This window comes from Bufo bufo, chromosome 10 (genome assembly GCF_905171765.1).
Source record: "Bufo bufo chromosome 10, aBufBuf1.1, whole genome shotgun sequence".
Taxonomy (NCBI): Eukaryota; Metazoa; Chordata; class Amphibia; order Anura; family Bufonidae; genus Bufo; species Bufo bufo.
In genome coordinates this window covers 102198568-102221624 of record NC_053398.1, presented here as the reverse complement: position 1 = coordinate 102221624, position 23057 = coordinate 102198568, and the positions used below count along the sequence as shown (strand labels likewise).

Sequence of the window (23057 nt, the reverse complement as noted above, 5' to 3'; positions counted from 1 at the left end):
AGGTGAGTAGTACCTCTTCCCTGACTGCTGGATCCGGCAAATGAAGTCAGCACCACATTTAAACATCATGATTTTCATAAGATTTAGGCCTCATGCATATGGCCGTTGGTCGGCCGTTCCGTGTATTGGGGACCGCAATTTGTGGTCCCCAATGCACGGGCAACATCCATGCGGATTCCACAGACGGATCCAGACCCATTCAACTTGAATGGGTCCGTGATCCGTCAGCACAGTAAAACGTCGGGGGCCCGTATATTGCGGACCCGCTGTTTGCGGGCCGCAATACGGGCACGGCGCATGAGCCCTTATTCAGACCCGTAGCAGAGGCCTCTGATAGTGGGTGAAGAGATGACAGAAGTCATCCTGCCTGTCTGTGTCATTCCCAGACATCACAAGTGGACGCATCAAGCAAACAAGGACATGGAGGTTTATAAATAAATGGTCGTGTTTGGGGCACTAGAACTATGACAATACTTTCAGGGGCACAACACTGTGTGGTAGTATTTTTGTGGGCACTACATACGGCACTACTATTTGTGTTGACACTACAGCAATACAGCGCTAGGCCCGCAAACAGCGGGTCCGCAATACATGGGCACTGGCCCTGTGCACCCCGCATCATGGATGCGGACCCATTCACTTGAATGGGTCCGCAATCCTGAAGGTTGGTGCGGAACGGAGGTGCGGAACCCCATGCACTACTTTTTTGCGGTTCAGACCGTCAGATTCGGATCGCTGACCCCATTCAAGTGAATAGGTCCACGTCCACATGCGGCGGTCCTACAGTCTGCATCACGGGCCCGGCCGGCACATTCATGTGCATGAGGCCTGAGGAGTTTTGTTGTTAGAAAGACTGGAGATGAGCTGTAAAAGGTGGGGGAGGTCATCGTTGACCGACTGGGTGGAGAACAAAAAAAAAAAAGAGAGCAACTGCAGTCAGAAAAGATGTCACATGGGAGTCATTGGAAGTGAGTGTTCATTTTTTCTCTGTGTCAGATTGCTTTTGCTTATATGGTGTGCTGCTGAACGATAAGCGGTACAATTATTTCGAAACGACTCCCTGCGTATTCTTGTTATTCTTCAATTCATACTGGGAGCTGTGGGAGTTTGATCTCTCTACCATCTTACCTTTGGTGTCTTATTTCTTAACTTCGCTTGGTTCTGGCACTGTATTTATTTACTGAAATTGACTTAGACCATATATATGCACTGAGCTTGGTTCCAGAGCTGTATTTATTTACTGTGCTTAGTTCTAGTACCTTATTTATGTAATGAACTTTGGGGGTCATTTATTAAACAGAAATATGCCTAATTGAGGCATATTTCTGGCGCAGAGGTGCTTTTCACCGCAATCTGCGACTTTTCCCCACTCACGCCAGGTCTAAAAAGGTGGGTGTGGCGTGGGCGGGGATGGGCCCGTCTCATTTACCATTTTCTACGCCTGTTTTACGCCTGGTTCACACCTGAGCGTTTTACAGCGCGTTCCTACGCGCTGTAAAGCGCTCAACAGGCGAAAACCCATGTTTCTCTATGGGCATGGTTCTCACCTGCGCGTTTTACAGCGCGTACGAACGCGCTGTAAAACGCCTTACACCCAAAGAAGTACAGGAGCTTCTTTGGGGGCGCATTGTCGCGCGTTCGCGCCCATAGACTTTAACGGGAGCGCGGCAAATGTAGAAAATGGTCTAAATGTAAGACAGCTCGGAAGCTGTCTTACATTTAGAAGCGGCGGTGGATCCGCCAAAGTTATGTAGAGGCCGGCGCCATAACCAACAGTGAAGGGCTTTATTAAGACCGGTCTTAATAAATGTGCCCCTTTGTTCTTAAACCATATTTCTGTATTGATCTTCGTTTTCTTACTGTATTTATTTCCAGAGTTATGTTCTGGTACTTCATTTCTGTACTGGTCTTGGTTCTGGTGCCATATTTATTTATTTCACATGGTTACATCAGTCATATAATCAGGTTGTTAAATAACTAACACATGAAGTGCAGAAAATCTAAGGCCCAATTCGCACTTCAGTTATTTGGTCAGTTATTGTGAAGCCTCCACAGAGATCAGGTACAATGAAACGATTTATACCTGTTCTGTACCTGGTTTTGGCTCACAATAAGGGTCCATTCACACGTCCGTTGTTTCTTTCCTGATCTGTTCTGTTTTTTGCGGAACAGATCTGGACCAGTTCTGTACCCATTCATTTTCAATGGGTCCTGAAAAAAAATCAGACATTGAGCTGTCCGATTTTTTTCAGGACCCATTGAAAATGAATGGGTACAGATCTGGTCCAGATCTGTTCCGCAAAAAACGGAACAGATCAGGAAAGAAACAACGGACGTGTGAATGGACCCTAACTGATGGAAATAACTGAACAAATAACTGATGTGTGAACTAGGCATTCTGTTCCCTGATGAATTGGATTATCATGAGGACAGACGCATCAGTACCCTATGTTTGACTCTATAAAGGTGTTTGAAAAGTGATAGCCGATGTTACAGAGGTTGCACAGCTTGGTTTGCAATTTTTTTAATACCATTTAGGCGCACGTGGCATTGCTACTCTGCCTTCGCCATTGGGTAGTGGCAGGGGTGGGGACATGTCAGGCGCAGTGCCAGCGCATTCACTCATTTATGCCTGTAACCTGATCTCTCAGTGATCTGCTAACGAATTTGGATTTTATCAGTGAATTGAGAGTGAGTGATTCAGAGCAAGAAGCAGGAGGAAGAGAAGAAGTGAAAGAGGATTTGTATGGATTTTTTTTAGACTTTGGTACCAGCCTTGTGAAGCTGACCCCACTGAATGAAACACCAGGGGCAACATGCAAACCTTTACTGTACATTTCTGAATTTGCTATCGTACTGCTGGGGTGCTCCACGTTCATTTTTTGCTAAGCTTGTCCAAGTTAAGCAAAAAACGTAGCTGATTAGTTACTCACTTCTGTAAATTGTCAGGAGTGCACACCTCCTCATCATAGAGACCTTGAGGATCCAGCAGTGTTCCTGTGAAAGCAGAAAATCATATGTTATACCAGCAGAATTCAATATTGTACTAGCCTGGGGTGACCTCCTGCATAACCATAGCATACTTTACAGCACTTACAATGAGGAATGAGTGAATAATTGAACATATAAACATATTATAACATATTATTGTACTTTAGAGTGGTCAAAATCGCTGAAGCGTTCCTCCCCTCCCACTTCAGAATGAAAATTTAACATGGAAATTAGGCCTCATGCACAAATGTTAATGGATCTATAATACGATACCCATATTCCCATACTTGCTCTGGTCCCATACTGCACCTCCATGCAGTGACGTGTAACTGTAGAAGTTGCAGTTGTGACTGGCAATTCAGGAGCGCTCTGCCCAATCATAGAGAGAACTCTGCAGCCATTCAGCTATAGATGCACAGTCCTCTCTATCCCCTCCCTGCAATGATAGGGAAGGGAAAGGTGAGTAACCACTGGAAACCAGGTATGCGGCATTAGCCCGTCCCCTGCCTCACAACAGGGCTATTAAAGGAGTTGTGCATGGGGTTTTATATTTATGATCTATCCTCAGGATAGCTCCGACACCTGGCACACTAGCCGATTAGCTGTATGAAGAGGAGGCGGCGCTCCACTTCGCGTTGTCTCCTTTGCAGTGGTGGCGTAGTGTAATTACAAGTACTTGCTCCATTCAAGTGAATAGAGTGAGTCCTTGTAATTACACCCCACTTCCGAGATGATGGGCAGTGTAATGAACAGGAAGCAGCCCCACCTCGCCAAGGGGGAGGGGGGGGTGACCCCCGCCGATCCAATATGGATAACCTATCCTGAGGATAGGTCATCAATATAAAAAACCCTGCACGACACCTTTAACATTTACCAGCTCTCTACTCTAGACTACCAGGGATACTGGGATACCTTCACTCCCATAGACCACCAGAAAAACTGACAAGAACCCCACTCACTGCTCTAGACAAGAAGGTATACGGACATTGTTTTTCTTTTTTATCATCTGTGTTTTTATTAATTTGAATAGCTAAAGAAAGCCATTTAACAATGTCATGACAGCTTACAAACATTCCCAACCGGGATTCAAGTAACAATAGTTTACATGACACAATCTCAGTACAATGTATGAGTAGTTTTACATCAACTATATATTGCATATTCTGATGACATCTTATCGAGCATCAACTTTATTTATATCTATCAACTAGATAAGAAGTTGATGTACCCTTAATGTAGAATATGCATAGTATAACAAGTATGAAAATAAAAAATAAAATGTAAGAGAGGGGGGGGGGGGGGAAGGAGAGGTGGTATGGGAGGAGGTGGGTGGTAAGTGTGTTTCATCAGATTATTTCTACAAGCTGAAGCTCATGCATTAGGCGGGACAGTTGGTCGTGTTTCTCCACAATATGAAGAATTCAGCCAAGCATCCCAAATTTTGAGAAACTTATGATGTGTGCGACATGACCTACTGGACATCTCTTCAAATCTGCAGATTTGATGTACTTTTTCAATCCATTCACTGACAGAAGGAGGAGTAATACTTAACCATTTCAAGGGGATTAGAGATTTGGCTGCTGCAAGAAAATGGTTAATTAAAACTAAGGGCTGTTGACTACTGTCTGATAAAGGGAGCTCAAGTAAAACCAGGGTCAGGGTCAATGTTAGCTTTATGCCCAAGATGTCTTTTAATTTACCCTCAATCTCAGACCAAAAGGGGCGTATAAGCACACACTCCCACCATATATGTGCATGCGTACCAACCTGAGAGTTACACCTCCAGCATAAGTTTGATGGAGATAAACAGTGAGCATACAGAAACTCAGGCGTTTTATACCATCGAGCTAAAATCTTGTAATGTGTTTCTTGTAAACGTACACATCTAGAATGGCCATGGGACTTCTGGAGTATTTGACGCTTATCATTTTCAGAAAAGGATAGACCTAGTTCCTTTTCCCAGGACGCAATATACCCAGGTTCAAGCAAACTTTTGGTTTCCCTCACTACAGCTATCATCCTAGAAAGCTTACCAAACTCTGGTCTCACAGCATAAAGGTTCCTTTCAAAATCAGTAAATTCTCTGAAGGGGTAGTTGTTTTGTAGAAAGATCTCACAACATCTGTTAAAGTGTGAAATATGCAAAAAAGTGAGAACAAAGTTTGGAAGTAGCTCCTTTAACTCTGTGAGGTCTGGAATCCCTCCGCTCGGGAATAGTTTTGAGACTGTCACATGTCCCAGCTGCTCCCACATGGGTTTAAAGGTCAAAGATTCCCTACCAACGACCACAGGTATTAAGCTGGAAGGTAATAACGGTGAAATCTTAGGGGCTAGAGAAGGTGACAAAGAAGTCCAGGTTACTACAGCGCCTTTGAAAAGTAAGTTATTATCTGATGGGTCAAACTTCCTACATGTTTTGGCTGGAATCCACAGATCTCTCAGTAAGTCACCTTTGTAAGCTCTCTTAGACCATCTGAACATATTCTGCTGGTCAGAGAAGCCAGCTAAACTAATCCATCTTCTCAATTGAATTGCTTTATATAGTGTATGCATATCTGGTAAGCCTATACCTCCCTTCTCTCTAGTTTTAACCAGAAGTTCATGTGCCAGTCTGGGACGTTTCTGTTTCCATATGTAACTCGAGAACAGTGTTCTTAATTTGGTGAAAAATGTTTGTGGTAAAGCAATCGGTAACATTTGCATTTTATATAGGATCTTGGGGAGTATATACGTTTGGATGACATTTTTCCTACCGAACCATGAGATTAGAGGTAGGTCATATTCTGAGAGTATTTTTTGAATTTCAGTAAGGAGCGGGCGAAAGTTTATGTCATATATTTTGTGTATAGCCGAAGGAATGTGCACCCCTAAGTATTTAAGTGAAGAGGAGGCCCATATGAAGGGGGAGATATTTTTAACTTTATTATATTTTTGTTTAGTGAGGGAAATATTTAACAGTTCCGATTTTGTAACGTTCACTTTGAAATTTGAGATTACTCCAAAAGCCTCAAACAGATCCACCAGGCAGGGCAACCCAACCTCCGGTTCGGGCAACAAAAATAGTAGATCATCTGCAAAAGCTAATGTCTTTAATTCACCTTCAGGAGTAGGGAATCCTTTAATGTGCGGATGTTGTCTTACCCTCTGAAGCAATGTCTCCATAACCAGAACAAACAAAGTTGGAGAGAGAGGACAACCCTGCCTGGTGCCATTCGCTATCTCAAAGGGAGATGATAAATAATCATTTACCAGCAGAGAAGCTGAAGGTTGAGAATATAGCGAAAATATAGCTTCTATGAAGCTTTCTGGGAAACCAAACTTTATGAGAGTGGAGCGCATAAAAATCCAACTCACCCTATCAAAGGCCTTCTCGGCATCTACTCCGAGAAGGACCAATGATCTATTTTCTGCATGTGCCTGGTGAATTGCGGTAAGAAGCTTAATCGTGTTGGTCCTCCCCTCCCTCCCCGGGACAAAACCTGACTGTTCCTCACCTATCAAATGAGGTAAAAGTTTCTTTATTCTTAAGGATAAAAGCTTAGCCCATATTTTTAAGTCTAAATTTAGAAGTGAGATGGGTCTATAGCTCCCACAATCTTCTAGATTTTTCCCCTCTTTTGCTATAAGGGTAATATGAGCTTCTTGAGTTTGTCTAGGTAGTGGTGTACCCTCAAATAATGAAGAGCAGAGATCCACAAGATGAGGCATGATTACATCTTGCAATTTTTTGTAATAGAGCAAAGGCAGACCATCCGGCCCTGGGCTTTTTCCTGGGGGGAAGGAGGCGAGGACCACAGAAACTTCCTTCTGTGTTATAGGAGTAAGAAGAGAGTTTGTCATTGCTTGGTCTAATTTCGGTAAGGAAATATCTTGTAAGAAGTTATCTATTAGGCTTTTCTTCTGTCTGTCACTATATGTAGTGTTATTTTTGTCTATATTGTATAATTCTGAATAATATTTTTGGAACGCTGCAGCCATCTCTGGGAGAGATGAAGTTACTTTCCCCGTATGATCCTTAATTTTATGGATGTGTTGCTTAGCTTTCTCTTTTTTAAGCAGTGCCGTCATAAGCTTCCCCCCTTTATTTTCGTGTGCATATAATTTGTGTCTAAAATGCAAGTAAGCTTTGGCCGATTTATTTTGCAAATGAGTGAGGAGCTTTTCTCTCAAGATTCTCAGTTTCTCTTGCGTTTCCCTCAGACTGCTATTTTTATGTTCTTTCTCTAATATTGAAATTTGTTCTAACAGATCATCTGTGACTTTTTGCCTTTCCTTTTTTAACTTAGAGCCCCATGAAATAAATAGCCCTCTGACAAAAGCTTTATGAGATTCCCATATTATTGGACTCTTTGGTCCTGAATTTTTGTTTATTTCGAAAAAGAACTTAAGTTGCGACTGTATATCTAGGAATGCATTAGTATTTTCTAAAATTTGCTCATTCAAGCGCCATCTCCAAGTTGCGGGAATAACATCTAACAATGTGAGGGAAAAATGGACTGGTGCATGGTCTGAGAGTGTTATGCTCGAAATACCTGTGGTCGTTACCCATGGCAATAGAGAAGCATGGACCATTAGGTAGTCCAGTCTTTGTGGACATTGTTTTTCTGTCCAAATTGAAAACCTTTTTGGGAGCAGTAAAGATACATAATTTTGATAGGAGATTCTTAAACTTGGCAACTGAATCTTGGTATTTTTTTTGTCTTGGGCTTTGTACTTTGTTCCTTATGGTCAATCCCCACCACTTTTAAATCTCCATTCAATGAACTGCTCTTGCCGCCAGTAGTGAATACTTTTAAACTGTATATAGATAGGGTGGCATGCATTTTTTTTAGTGGGAGAAGAAGAGTTGGCAGCAATGAGCGGTGGGAATGGTGCATGCCGTAACTCACTCCTGGTGGTGCAATCGTCTGGTCATCTATCTTCTTGATACTGTAGAAAATTTGTCTTTGTAGTCCATCCACAGTACAGCTTTAATTTTGTATTCTGCTTTTGAAAAATGAATGACTGTTATGTGATTGGTTACTGTGGGCAACAGAGACGGGTTTTCTATTAGACAGTATCATAATTCTGCCCCAATTTTTGTGTCGCGCATCAAACCATGACATGACCACGCCATTAAGGGCATGAGCTCACGGTTAGGACCTTAGCCATATTGTTAATAATTCCCCGTTTCCCAAGCATCCACCTCCCATACATCTGTTGCTCTTCATCGTTACTTGCAGTGTTTAGAGTTTCCTGCAGGGGGCACTGGTGGAAAATACTTAGCATTTCTTTGAGCCAACACACACGCACAGCTCACCTATTGCCCAGGGCTTCTCTTCTCCAGGGCCCAGCCTGCATGGATCCTTATAATGTGTAAACAGGGTATGCTGCTGCTCCAGCTTATCTTCTGCATGATAAGACATAAGTTGGTTAGAGGCAGTGATTGTGTCTATTGCTCTCCACATCCCATCCAAGTTATATTTATTTATTTTTTCTCTCTTTTTTGCATTACTTTTTTCACACTGCGGTTAACGAATGCATTGTGTGATCACATCTAACAATAGCGTAATACATGTATGATAGATATACAAATCGAGTTTGGAGTTCAGAAATGAAGGCAGCCTGTCCACAATGCGGCCGGGCATCAGGATCCGCACGCAGATCATCACTAATTGCTGCGCCATACCTGTACAATGGAAACAATAGCATGTACACGTAGTGGCACGTACAGGTGCAGCCTGGCAACTAGTGGCGATCCGCATGCAGATCCTGCTGCTGGCCACGTTGTGTATGGCGGCCTTAGGCTTGGGCTACACGGCGACATGTGTCACAGAAAAGTCGCACAACTTTTTTTATAATGATAGTCAATGGTGTCGCACTGCGACATGTCACATGCTGTGACGCGACAAGTTGGATTTTTATGCGACTGTCGCGTCGCATGTCGCAGTGCGACACCATTGACTATCTCTATAAAATGTGTTGCACGACATTAGTACAACATGAATGTTGTGCGACACATGTCACAATGTAGTTGTACCTTTTTTGTTGTGGGGTAACCCAAGCCTTAGGGAGACTTCACATTTCCGTTTTACTTTCCGTTCTTCTGATCCGTCAGAAGAACAGAACAAAAACAGGATTCTGTAAAAAAAAAAAAAAAAAAAAGGGATCCTGTTGCACATTTGGCATCCGTCTGAGCCATTTCCGCCCTGCATGCAGTACTTTTTTTCCATCTAAAAAATGGAATCCAGACGGAAATGGCAGAAACATATTCCAAATGTGCAACAGGATCCGTTTTTTTTTTTACAGTATCCTGTTTTCAATTTTTCTGTTCAAAAGAATGGACAATGATGTGAACTCTCCCTTAGATGATGTTCACATGACGGATTTTGAAAATGCGCTGGAAAAAAATCAGCGCTGATTTTCTGTGCGGTTTTGGTGCATTTTTTGGCGCATTTTTTTTTAGCTTCCTATTTTTTCAGCTTACCGTTCATTTCAATGGGAGAATCAGCATGGATTCCGCTCCGACTTACAGCATGCTGCTTCTTTTTGCCACACTCTTTTTTTCAGCTTGTTCTGCCTCCCATTGAAATGAATGGGCGGCTTTTTAGAGGAGTTTTTTGGTGCAGATTCCACGTGTGAAAAGCAGCGCTATAAAAATGTTGTGTGAACGGGCCCTAAGCCCACGTTCACATAGTCAGTGTTTGGTCAGTGATTTTCATCAGTGAGTGTGAACCAAAACCAGGTGCAGGTTAAAAACACAGAACCATGCAAATCTTTCCAATATACCTTATTTATGCATTGGCTTTGCTTTTTTGGCTCACAGTCACTGATCAGATACTGACCAAATACTGACTGTGTAAAGGTGGCCTAATACCGAGGCTGGGATCAGTATAAAACATCAGCTGCATATACTTTGAAATGTGTCACAGCTCATATTAATCTCTTATAATTTAGACCAGAACGAGGGATGTGAGCGACACTTGTATGTATGTGACTGTTCACGAGACAAGCAGGTGGCATACACTAACAGAATCACACCTCTTGCACACGGCCGTGTGTCCCCCGTGGCCGTATTGCGGACCGCATACGGGACACCGGCCGTGTGCAATCTGGATCATGGATGCGGACCCATTCACTTGAATGGCCCGCAAATCCGGAGATGCGGTGCGGAAGCACGGATCGGAACCCCAAGGAAGCACTGCGGAGTGCTTTCGTTGGGTTCCGTTTCGTAAAAAGATAGAACTTGTCCTATCTTTTTGCGGAATGGGTGGATCGCGGACCCCATTCAAGTGAATGGGGTCGCGATCCTCATGCGGCTGGCCCACGGTCATTGCGGACCACAATTTGCGGTTCGCAGCACGGGCACTTCCAGCACACGTTCGTGTGCAAGAGGCCTCAGGCTGAGATATTAAAGGGAACCTGCCATGTTGTACATGCAGTTTTTTATGTGGACAGCATGTTATAGAGCAGGAGGAGCTGAGCAGAATTGATCCTCAGGATCTTAGGTTGAGGTCAGTGATGTCTCCTTCTCAAGGGAGGCGTGATGTGCCCTAAAGGTCCCCTGTCACTTTTGAAAATGCAGTGAAAATTGCAGCTATTGTGCTATAGAGCAGGAGGAGAAGATCAAGTTGATATATAGTTTTGTTGGAATAAATTCTGTATAACTTGTAATTCATTTTCTCAATGCTTTTTCTGCTTAGGAGTCCAGTGGGCGATACAGCTATCTTTGTAAGCACACTTATATAGGGGAGGCTGACAATCACTGATTAGGACCACCCACTGGACTCCTAAGCATAGAAAGAGCAGAGATTTCAATTAGTGAAATACAAGCTATACTCAATCTATACCCACAAATCTACATACAGCAAACGGTCTAGCTCCTCCTGCTCTATTACATAGTGCCTTATTTCAGGTTACCTAGAAGGTTGTGCACAAGTCACACAACCCCATGAGGCTGTGGCATCAGTGCTGTAAACCTAAAATCCCTATGCTGCCTGTCCATCCTCCTCACCTAGTCACTTCACACCACCCAGTGTAGAGCAGACATCACTAATGAAGCCTCCATGACCCACTGCTGGAACTGAAGGTAAGTATTGTGTTAATACTGTATTGCATGTTTTTGGAGAGACTTTTCTGGGAGAATGTGGCTTTCTTGATCTCTTGTGAGGGTTCTGTGATTGGGATGCAATGTTATGAGGACCTAGTGACTGCAGGGTAATGTATAACGATACTTATCGACTCTCCTGAAATGCCTGAGAGGTCCCCAAACAGTTGGCAAGTTGGTAATTCTCCCATGCAATGCATGGACGGCTGCTTTCTCTGTGTAATTCACAGCTGCATAGATTCCCTTAATCACCTTTGTGAATGCAGCTTTAGGTACATAATCTAGAAACAGTGTGGGCATTTCCCCCTACATGGGGAATACAGTGGCATCTCTACATCCTGGCTCTATTTCCTGTGTCTATTTCCAATGTCAAGGAAAGGTAATTTAACCTCCTAACAGTCACATTAAAATTAGAAAAACCTTCCCGAAAATGTCAACTTTTTTTTATTGTAGATTTTTTATATGTGTAAAGCTCATATCTGGGTATTGGTAACAGCAAGATCTGGGCCTGGTGTTGTTTGAAAGCTGGCATTCCAAGACTCCCAGCAATAATTCCACCACATTGGAAGATATAACTGTTAGAAATAGGGTTGGCAGTGAATGCAGCTGAAAGTGAAAGTAAAAGCTGGTTAAAACCCTTTCACTACTGACTCAATTTCTAACAGCTACTTTATATGTCCCGATGTAGTGGAGATAATGCTGTGATTCTGGTCTTGTTTGAAAGTCCAGGCCCATATCTCTAGCTGCTACCAATCCTGAGATTTGAGTAGCTAAAGCAGCCCATGCTGCCCAACCTCTACTCGTGCTGAACTCGTGGCTCTGGATGCAAGAGAGAGCATCACAAGGCCTCATGCACATGACTGTAGTTTTGGTCCACTTCAAATCTGCATTTTTTGCAGGTCGCAACTGGGCCCATTCAATTCTCTTGGTCAGAAAAAAATGCCACATCCATGTGACTGTTCTGCAAATTGTAGAACATGTCCTATTCTTGTCTATTTTGCGGACAAGTATAGGCATTTCTACCGATGGGAGTGAGAAAATTGTGTAATGCACATGACCGGTATCCTTATTTTGCGGATCCACATTGCTGGTGTCCGTGTTCTTCGGATCCGCAAAACACCCACGGACGTGTGAATGGACCCTAAGAAGTCACACCCATGTGAAATCCCTTTGGTTGAACTTCCTTATGAACTGCTTTGCCGTTTTCCTTCCTTTTTACACCAAAAGGCCTGAGAAGACAGAATGCATCCCATTCGCTTTTTAATGGAATTCCATAAAAAAATAGGCTGTCCAAACTTGCACCAGGTTTATCCAAGGGGCTCAGGCTGGATAATTAATTTGGTGAATGGCTAGATACTGTTGTCGAACTCTATACTGCCTATTGGTTGGCTTAATTTGCAACAGAATTTTATGCTTAAATTATGGTGCAACTCTAATGCAAAATGTTGCCTACTAGAGATGGCCTTGCGGTTCGCCCTGCGATCGTTTCGTGGCGAACTTTGCGCATTTTCAATTCGCCGAACATGCAAACTTATGGCGGTGTCCACCCACGCCATATTATTTTGCATTGCGCCGAACTTTGACCCATGACACATCCATCAGGTGGGACAGGACAACCAATTTAGATTTTTCAGCACATGGAGACACCCCCACCCTATAAAAGAACCCGATCTGGCAGCCATTTTACATTCTGTGTTTTGCCAGTGTAGAGAGAGGTTGCTTTGTGGAGCAGGGACAGGCTGTTAGGGACACCAAACGCTAGCTAATTGGGCGACAAAAGTCCTTTTAAGTACTGGTATAGGTGTCCTATCAATAGGAGTGATATACTGAGGGGTGTGATATACTTATAATATACTTTCTGACATAGAAAGTATATTATAGTGCATTTGTATTGTGCAGCAGTTGTGTGCAGTTCTGCTGCAATACCGCAGCTATAAAGAAGGAAAAACGCTATTGGAACAACTAATTGCAACGGGTCTGATATACCTGTTGCCCCCCAAAAAACTGATTGAGGCAGGGGTGTGATATACCTTCTTCCACAAAATACTGATTGAGGGCTGCGATATTCCTGTCGCCCCAAATAAACAGGGTGGTTTAATATAACTGTTATGGCTTCCACCAAATATTGATTCAGGCCTGCGATATACCTGCTTCCACAAAATACTGATTAAGGGGTTTGATATACCTGCTTCTAGAGATAGCCTTGCGGTTCGCCCGGCGGTCGTTTTGCGGTGAACTTTGCTTGTTCACGGTTCTCCGAACAAGCGAACATATGGCAATGTCCACCGGCGCCATATTCTTTTGCATTGTGCTGAATTTTGACCCATGACACATCCATCAGGTGGGACAGGATAGCCAATTGAGACGTTTCAGCACATGGACACAACCCCTACCCTATAAATAAACCCGATCTGGCAGCCATTTTACATTGTTAGGGACACCAAACGCTAGCTAATAGGGCCACAAAAGTCCTTTTAAGGACTGGTATAGGTGTGCTATTGATAGGTGTGATATACTGAGGGGTGTAATATACTTATAATATACTTTCTAACATAGAAAGTATATTATAGAGCAATTGTATTGTGCAGCAGTTGTGTGCGGTTCTGCTGCAATACTGCAGCTAGATAGAGGGACAAACGCTATTGGAATAACTAATTGCAACTGGTGTGATATACCTGTTGCCCCCCATAAGAAAACTGATTGAGGGGTGTGATATACCTATAATATACCTTCTAACACAGAAAGTACACCAGCTTCCAAATATTAAGGGGTTTGACATACCAGCTTCCAGCAAATACTCAATAAGAGGTTCTATATACCTGTTTCCACAAAATACTGATAGAGTGGATTGATATACCGGCTTCCCCCAAATATTGATTTGTCCTCCCAATTGTCCTCCACTCCACCTTCCACTGTGCCGTTGTAGCGTTCATCTGAATAAAGGCAGGCTTCCGTGGCCCAAATGTTCGAATGTATAAAGTTGATGATGCCGGATAACTCTCTTGCCCAACGGCTGACCGCTGGCTTGTCGGAACTACTAGCCCACTTCCACTAATACTGCTCTTCTATAGGGACTTTTCATAGGGTCATTTTGAAAATGATAGGCAGAGGAAGAGGCAGGCCATTCCACAGGGGTGGTAGGGGTCAGGCAGGTGCACCAGGCCGGAGCCTAAGTGTAAAGTTGGAGAAGGTGCATGGGATTACGTCAAAGGACGCACCAGAGTTGATTAAGTGGCTTACTCAGCCTTCTGCTTCTGCACCCTCCTCACTCTCTGCTGTGTGCACCCCCAAAGACACCACCACCACTACCATAGCCCCTCCACTCGAGTCAGATGAATTATTTTCCCATCGATTCCCAGACCTTACCAATGCGCAGCCATTCTTGACATTGGATGAGGAAGCGGAGGTAGCAACGGCCGCCACCCAGCGGTCTGACGACAGTACCCAGATCAGCCCAAGGATGGAGGTCCCCGCTGTTGCTGCCTACTTTGAGATCTCTAATGTCAGTGGGGGTGAAGGTGACGATGATGACGTGTCGATGGATGTCACGTGGGTGCCCACAAGAGAGAAAGAGGGGAGTTCAGAGGGAGAGACAGAGCAGCAGAGACGGAGGAGAAGGAGGAGAAGCAGGCAGAGCTCGCAGGGCACAGGAGGCAAAAAGCAGACTGCAAATGTATCTGGAGCAAGCCATCCACCATGCACCTCACTTCTGGCGTTCCCAGGACATCGGCACATGGCTCCGCAGTGTGGGATTTTTTTAACGTGTCAGCTGCTGACAATAGTGTTTCCATCTGCAGCCTGTGCTGTCAACGCATAAGTCGCGTTAAGCCCAACACTCACCTAGAGACGACCGCCTTAAGAAGGCACCTGACCTCCCATCACCGAGCCCTGTGGGAGCAACGCTAACAGAACCCACAAAGCCACACTCCCGGCGCTCCACCTACTGCCTCTTCTCCTCTCTCCTCCAATTTGTCCTCCACTCCATCTTCCACCGTGCCGTCGTCGCTTTCATCTGGCAGAAGGCAGGCTTCCGTGGGCCAAATGTTAGAGCGTAAAAATTTGATAACGCTGGATAACCCTCTTGCCCAATGGCTGACCGCTGGCTTGTCGGAACTGCTAGCCCGCCAACTACTGCCATGTAAACTGGTGGACTTGGAGGCCTTTAGAAAAATGTGTGGCCATTGGCACACTGCAATGGAAATATTTCTCCCAGAAGGGCATCCCAGAGCTATATTGCCTTGTTCAGTGGCAAGTGAATGTATTTATGTATTTCTGGCTCACAGTGTTGGTGCTAAGATACATCCGACCACAGACACGTGGTCTAGCAAACACGGGCAGGGAAAGTACATAACTTTTACTGCCCACTGGGTAAACCTTCTGATGGCCGTCAAGGATGTAACCCGTGTCTCCCGTGTGGATTTGGTGTTACCGTCAAGGAATGCATGCAGGCCTGCCTCTTCTCCTACTCCATCCTCCGTCTCCTCCTCGGCTGACTCCTTTTTTTCCACTGCTACAGTCTCTATCGCTGCGCCCCCCAAGCTCACCAGAACCTATTTGATGTCCCAGGTGAGACGTTGCCATGCTGTGCTGCGGCTGTTTATGCCTGGAAGCCAAGAGCCACACCGGTCCTGCTCTGCGGTCACAGGCCGATCAGTGGCTAACCCCGCTCAATTTGACAGTTGGCAAAGTGGTGTGCGACAACAGTGCCAATCTGCTGAGCATGCTGAAACAGGGCAAAAAATGGCACACGTCCTGAACTTAGTCGTGCAGCGATTCGTTGCCAAATACCCCGGGGTCCAGGGCATCCAGGAAAATCTCTGGCCATTTTAGAAGATCTTACACGGCCATGGCTCGCCTGCTGACATTCAGCGGTGACACCACTTGCCCATCAAACGTCTGATTTGTGACAGCCCGACGTGCTGGAACTCCACCTTGTATATGCTTGATAGGCTACTCCAGCAGCAACATGCCGTTAACGACTACCTGTACGAAATCTGCAGCAGGACAGGTTCTGGGGAGCTTGGTTTCTATTCACCGCGCCAGTGGCTGCTCATGCGCGACACATGCAGACTTCTGTGGCCATTTGATGAGATCACCAAAATGGTCAGTCGCAGCCAGGGCGCCATCAGTGACATCGTACCTTATGCCTTCTTTCTGGAGCGTGCATTTCGTCGTGTCATTGATCAAGCCATCAAGGAGCAGGAGCTGGATGATGAGGAAGTCGGAATGCTGAATGAATTCCCAGGGAGGGCTACTACATCTGAGACAAGTCAGCAGGAGTCTGAAGAGGAGTCAGAGGAGGATGGTGGCTGGGGGGAGTAGGAGGAGCAAGAAGAGCAGGCTTCGAGAAGGACTTTAAACTTTTCGGGGTTCCCTGGTGTTGTCCGTGGCTGGGGGGAGGAGACCGAGGACGACTATCTCCTGGGCGATGAGCAGGAGCCAGGGCGCTCTACCGCTTCCAATTTAGTGTAAAAGGGTGCCTTCATGCTCCAGTGTTTGAAGAGGGACCCCCGTATAAAAAGCATAAAGGGCAAGGACCAGTACTGGGTAGCAACGTACTTAGACCTCCAGTACAAACACAAAATGGCAGACATGTTACCAACATCACAGAGGGCTGTCAGAATGCAGCATTTCCAGGCCTTGCTGTGAGAGATGCTGCATTCTGCTGTTGGCGCTGGCAGAGGATTTTCCACCCACAGAAAAACAGGTGTGGGTACCAATCCTACCGCGCCTGCAAGAAGAGGGCGGTTTGAAGATGTGTTGGTCACTTCGGATATGAAATCATTCTTGCAGCCAACCCATCGACAGCCGCCCTCTGGATCCAGCCTCAGGGAAAGCCTAGACCGACAGGTGTCCGACTACATCAGGTTAACGGTCGATGTGGACTCTCTGAGAAGCGAGGAACCCTTGCACTATTGGGTGTGCAGGCTTGACCTGTGGCCAGAGCTGGTACAATTTGCCATGGAACTCTTGGCTTGCCCCTCGTCGAGTGTCCTGTCTGAAAGGACGTTCAGCGCAGCAGGGAGGATCGTGACCGATAAGCGCACTCGCCTAGCTCACGACAGTGTGGGCTACCTCACATTTCTAAAAACGAATGAGGCATGGATCTCAGAGGAATTCAACACCTGTGATGACCACGTGTAATTGAATTTACTCATGCAAGCCCACAAATATCCGCCACAACCCAGAACAAAGAATGGTCCTTGTCTTATGTATATACAGCGGCATAAAAGGCGTTTTCTGTCAGGTGAATGCCTAATTTTTGGGGCCTGTACTCCAGTGGCCTACAGTAAAATTTTTATCCAGTGACCGCCTAATGTACCTCCAGCCACATCATCACAAGTTCTTTTCTGTCAGGTGAATGCCTAATTTTTGGGGCCTGTACTCCAGTGGCCTAAAATAAAAATTTCCTAGGCTCCAACAGGGCACATTTTTGAGAGTTCCCTTTAAGACGCATAAAAATGGCTCCTGATTAAACTGCATATTTTTTGTGGGAATTTTTGCCAATGATCCCCTCTGGTATGTCACTGTCCATGTTGTGGGACTATTTGTGCACTTCTAGAAAGTATTTGGTGGCTGTAAATATGACAAAGGTATTTCAGGTTCGCCTGCCATTATGGGTCCCGCCGTGAACGCGTGGTTCGCGAACATTTGATCGCGTTCGCGAGTTCGCAAACCGTCCGGGACGATGTTCGTCCATCACTATTGCCTACTTAACCACTCCTCATTCCCGTTAACCACGCCCCTTGTCAGGCTAGGCACAAATCATTTCTCTTAACCTCGAAGTGCTATCTTGGCATAATTTACACCAAAATCTAGATGTTAGTCAATATGTGTCAATGACTAACCATGTGCAATAGAAACGTTTTTTTCTATTGACATGAAAGCGGTGATGAATTGGATTTAGTTGAATTGAATTTGTTAATGTTACTGTTTCATGCCATGTAAATATACCTGTAGCTGTCTCACAAATGTCAGCTCTGGTGCCAAGTTTTTAGCTTTTGACACATTGATACATAAGGACCACTATTTTGGGGCCCAGTGTTTTTCTATGTAGTTTGAAGTTTTAATTCTGAACTCCTACCTGATGAGCAGTTGTCAAAGTTGAGGTCCCCACAGATTACATCAAAGGCCACCAGCTCCTCCGGGTTTGCGGCACTAGAGGAGGAGGTAGATTTTCGGAATTCTGACATCCACTCCAGGAGCGAGTCGAGCTGCTCACATCGGATCATTGCGTCGCCTAAGAAGAGAACAAACATTATTTCTTTTGAAAATCTTTCAGGGGCTTTGTGACGTGTATGGTGTAATTCCATTTACAGAAACCCTAGGAAACTAAAGTTAATACTGTGACAATTCACCATGTCAGTGAATCACTGACCTCATGTTAGAGAAGTGTCCAATAGAAGAAGAATTGCCACATGCCGTTTGCTGGAGGTAGATTTTCACAGTTTTGTCTAGTCTATACAAATGGCTGCACAACGTTTTTTTGGACCAAGGGCCACAAAGTGAGATTTTACTTTACAAAAGGGCCACATGAACCTCATCTGATATTGTATATCACAAACTTAAAGGTTAAGGACACATTTGGAAGCATTTTTTTTTTATTATTGCATTCCGCTCATTTTGGGCTACAAATCAGTTTTTCAGTTGGTCTTTATTAAAATTTTTGTCTTCTACAGCTTTGACTCTAAGTATATCTGCAGACTATCTTGCTTTCTTTTTTTCCAATGAATCCGTCAGAGAACTGTTGTGATGGCTGGATCTGTAGCCCTTATCTCTAAACTCCTGACGGCTCCTAAGCACAAATGTAAGCAAAATTCTTATCAATTTGAGTGTTATATGTAAGATGCTCAATAATTGTTATTTCATGGGGAACGCAAGTGCAGCTATCCCGCAGGGGGAGAGCCGAGAGGAGTGGAATGGTAGTTGTGGCACTGATAAGAGTTGTTCACCGTGGCTGTCCTCACTCCAATGCTCCCTGGGCCAGGCAGTGAATCTTTCCTCAAGGCACATCCTGGACCTTTTGGGGGCTCCTGTCTGGTGTTAGAGGAGGTGCCCTTGATGTTAGGTAGTTGGGTGCAAGGCAGGAGGGCAAATATAGGGACCGGCGGATGGATGGTGGAGTCAATGTCCAGGCCTGTTGTTTGCAATAAATAAAGTCTCTCTTTACTGAATTGATACTGGGAGTAGTAGTTCATACATCAGCAATAGACACAGTTCTGGAAAATGTTACAGAGTAGGCTTTATCCGATAGTTGTGTATAGGAAGTAGGAATGATGGCAGTTATCCTCTCTGAGTCTCACTCTAAGTTCACTTTGCAATCTTCTCAAATAACCACAGGCATGTAATTCTGTCCTCATTAACTCTTTCTGCATGTCCTAGTTGCTGGGTGCAGACCTTATACCTGAATGGCCAGTCTATCTCAAAGTGTGATGGGCGCCAAAGCAATATACCCTTTTCAAAGCAATAAAGTCTTATTGCCATAAACGTGCAGTACCTTACTGTCTGCATCCAGCACAGCTGGGATGGTTTTATGACCTTTTATGAATGTCTGTTCTTTTCCCCTCAGTGGTAGTCTCTAAGTTAGGGCTTATGCACACGACCGTATTTATTTTTCAGTCCGTAAAACACGGATCCGCAAAATATACGGCTGACATCTGTGTGCATTCACCCTGTCGGATCCATCTTGCCGCTATTTCGCCGCGCCGCTGCTCCGTTCCCATTGTCCAAGTGTAATTATAAGCACACCAAGACCTCCCAAGGGTCCAGAGCTAGAACTAATGACATCACTTTGCCATCTTTAGATTCCTCTTAGGCACAGATGACAACAGAGGGGAAACATGAAAACTGACACAATAAAGCACCATATACTGACTGCCATCCAGCTTTGCTAATGTTTCCTCCACCTGCTGGGTTTACCATTGGCTCTCTAGTCATCTGTGCCCGTAGTTATTTCAGCTTACAAGCAATGTAGAGTAAATGTTAAAGGGAGTCTGTCATCACAGTTTCACCTTTTTAACCCTTCCCATAGCTTTCTAGCAGCATTACAGTTGATAAAAACGTTACCTTTATAAGCAATCGTGGACTTATAAAACTGGCAAAAATCATCTTAGTAGGATATGCAAATGAGGGCTCGCAAGTGCCCAGGGGCGGCGTCAACCTCGTAGGTGCCCAGGCAGCTCTGCCTTATCGTCGCTTCCCCCCGCCCAGTCTTTCCATCTGCCCGCTCATCCTTTCCCTCTGCCCGCCCATCTTCTTATTTCTTCTCTCGCCGAGATCCCGCGCCTGCGCGCTGAGTCCGTCGGCCAGCGTATGCGGATTGCGATGTCCATTCCTGGTACGGCATCACAGTAATTAATGCGCATGCGGCCGACGGACTAAGCGCGCAGGCGGGGGTTCTTGGCGAGAGATCTTGGCGAGAGAAGAAGTAAGAAGATGGGCAGGCAGAGGGAAAGGATGGGCGGGCAGAGGGAAAGACTGGGCAGGGGGAAGCGACGATAAGGCAGAGCTGCCTGGGCACCTACGAGGTTGACGCCGCCCCTGGGCACTGCGAGCCCTCATTTGCATATCCTACTAAGATGATTTTTGCCAGTTTTATAAGTCCACGATTGCTTATAAAGGTAACGTTTTTATCAACTGTAATGTTGCTAGAAAGCTAAGGGAAGGGTTAAAAAGGTGAAACTGTGATGACAGACTCCCTTTAAGTTATTCTTTTATCCTCCGATGCTGCTGTTTAGACATCTCCTAGTTATCTGTTACTACTCCCTAAGGTTTTCAGAAAGGATATTGTGGCTATTATATGTGTTGTCAGCTGGTTTCCACACTGACTGAAGGATGTGTATGTTGTACTTCCTAATGTATGTTTATTTTATCGTCAGGTCCATTTTCTATATTATTGTAGCCACTCTTGTCCCACTCAGGCAACGCTCCCATCCATAAAATAGCCTCCTTCATTGAAACACAATGTACCTGCCATCTATACATTTGCAGGCCTGGACATTTAGAGTTGAGTGCACTCCAAATTGGAGGGGGGGGGGGGGGGGGAGGCATGATGACGCGTTTGGACATACTCTCCTCCATCTACAGCCATCTTTTGGATGCGAGTGCTGTCCGAATTGGGCAAGTGCTTGGAGAGCTAAAGTTATATTATTGAAGGGGTTATCCCATGATTAATGTAAAAAATGAAAATCAGACATCATATAGGACATGACAATCTCTTTCTAACAAAGCGAGAACCAGCCCTGTACCTCACATGGATCCAGAGATCTCCCTATTCATTGCTCTGCTAGATTTATATCAAGCTGGCAGCTCAAGGGGCGTGTCTTTTCTGCTGTAGCTTAGGGTGTGTGTCCATGCTGACCCTATCATAGCTCAGGAGGCGTGTCCATGCTCTCCCTATCATAGCTCAGGAGGCGTGTCCATGCTCTCCCTATCACAGCTCAGGAGGCAGTTGAAGGATGAAACTGAGCATGTGTGGCCTTCTCAGTGAGCAGGACAAAGAAATAATAGAAAGAGCAGGTGGCGCTATAGAGATACATTTTATTGAATAACTCAGTGACTATACAAAATTTGTAATTACATGCAATTACAGAAATATTCAGATCCAGGTGCTGGTTTGAAAACTGTAGAATATTTTTTGTGGGACAACCCCTTTAAGTGCCATATAATGCACATTGGGATTCACATGTATGCACTTCAAGTAGCCAACCCCTTTAAGAGGAAAATCCCTATAGTTGTTGTAATTGCTCAACACAGAAGGAATAAACATATTATGAACAAATGGTTGGTCAGAATTATAAAAGAAAACTTGAGGAAAGAATAGCCCCAACGGTTTCGCCAACTATACGCTTATGACAGGTTGTCCCACTGTTGGGACCAACTGTTATTAGCTGTAATCTATGGTGAAGCCCAACAGCAAGTGATCATTTCTCCTGCAGCGCCACCGCAAAGGAAACTGACAATAACACAGTTTTTACTAAATGAGCTGTCTGTGTAGTATGTAGACATGTCCTCCTCAAGAGTGAAATCTACTCTATGCAGCCACTCTCTAGCCTGGTTAATGGATGAGATACTGAAACTCCACTACTATAGCAAAATTCTGTAATAAGCTGTTTGAAAATAGTTCTTCTGAACCAGACAATCTCAGAATTTTTCTAAGTGGCCAGCAACACTGAATATAAAGGTACAAACTTTGCAGGACCAGGTATAGAGTCCTCCACACCAGACTGATAGATGTTTAGGCAGCACTCCAATTAATACAAGTCTTTATTCACCCACGCAATGTTTTAACTCTTCTTGAGTATGCATTGAATCCAGGAGGAAAACCAGTGAATGTACACTAATCACGAAATCTAGCCTCTGTGGTCTAATCAGTGCTGACATACAACAGCCAATCTCCGTAACTGAAAATACATGGCGGACGCACTGGATAGCAGGTAAGGTTCCACACGTGTCCAAAACCAGACTATATAAATACAACATAACAACACATTATAAAACATGCATACACCTATAAAAGATAAAGTAATTTACCCCACAAAATAGAGACATACATCTCAAGAACCTACTGTATAACAATGTAAAGAATGGCCAGAAAACTATACAAAAAAAAAGAAAAAAAAAGAAGAATAAGTCTACCCAAGAAAAATAAAAATGTAAATAGAATGCTGATCTAAAAGGAAAAACTAAGGCCCTGCGTGTGCTACACTGGTCGATAAGCGGAGAATAATGAAAAAGGCGGCACTCACCAGCGTAGATAAAACGTTCCTTTATTGATGCAAAAGTAAAATCTTCGGGCTGGAGCTAACTTTCGCGTCGGGCCCGACGAAACGCAAATTAGCGTGAAACGGCCGTCGCCGCCTACTCCATCCGTGTGTACTTGCACTGCGTTTGCGTTTTGGAAAGGGACAGGTAGTTGAGGACCGGGTACATACACTTGTGATGTCCGGCAGTGCCGCCTTAATTTTTACTCTCTATACTA

General features: G+C 44.6%; 1 protein-coding gene across 1 annotated transcript in view; it reads right to left on the bottom strand.

The window, feature by feature from the left end:
• SMPD3 (sphingomyelin phosphodiesterase 3) overlaps positions 1-23057 on the bottom strand; it is a 69812-nt gene that overhangs the window by 2783 nt on the left and 43972 nt on the right. The window contains exons 3-5 of the mRNA XM_040409726.1: positions 18162-18317; positions 8291-8380; positions 2934-2997 (exon numbers count right to left, since the gene is read on the bottom strand). Coding sequence (XP_040265660.1) covers positions 2934-2997; positions 8291-8380; positions 18162-18317 — 310 coding nt within the window. The remainder of the gene's footprint in view (positions 1-2933; positions 2998-8290; positions 8381-18161; positions 18318-23057) is intronic.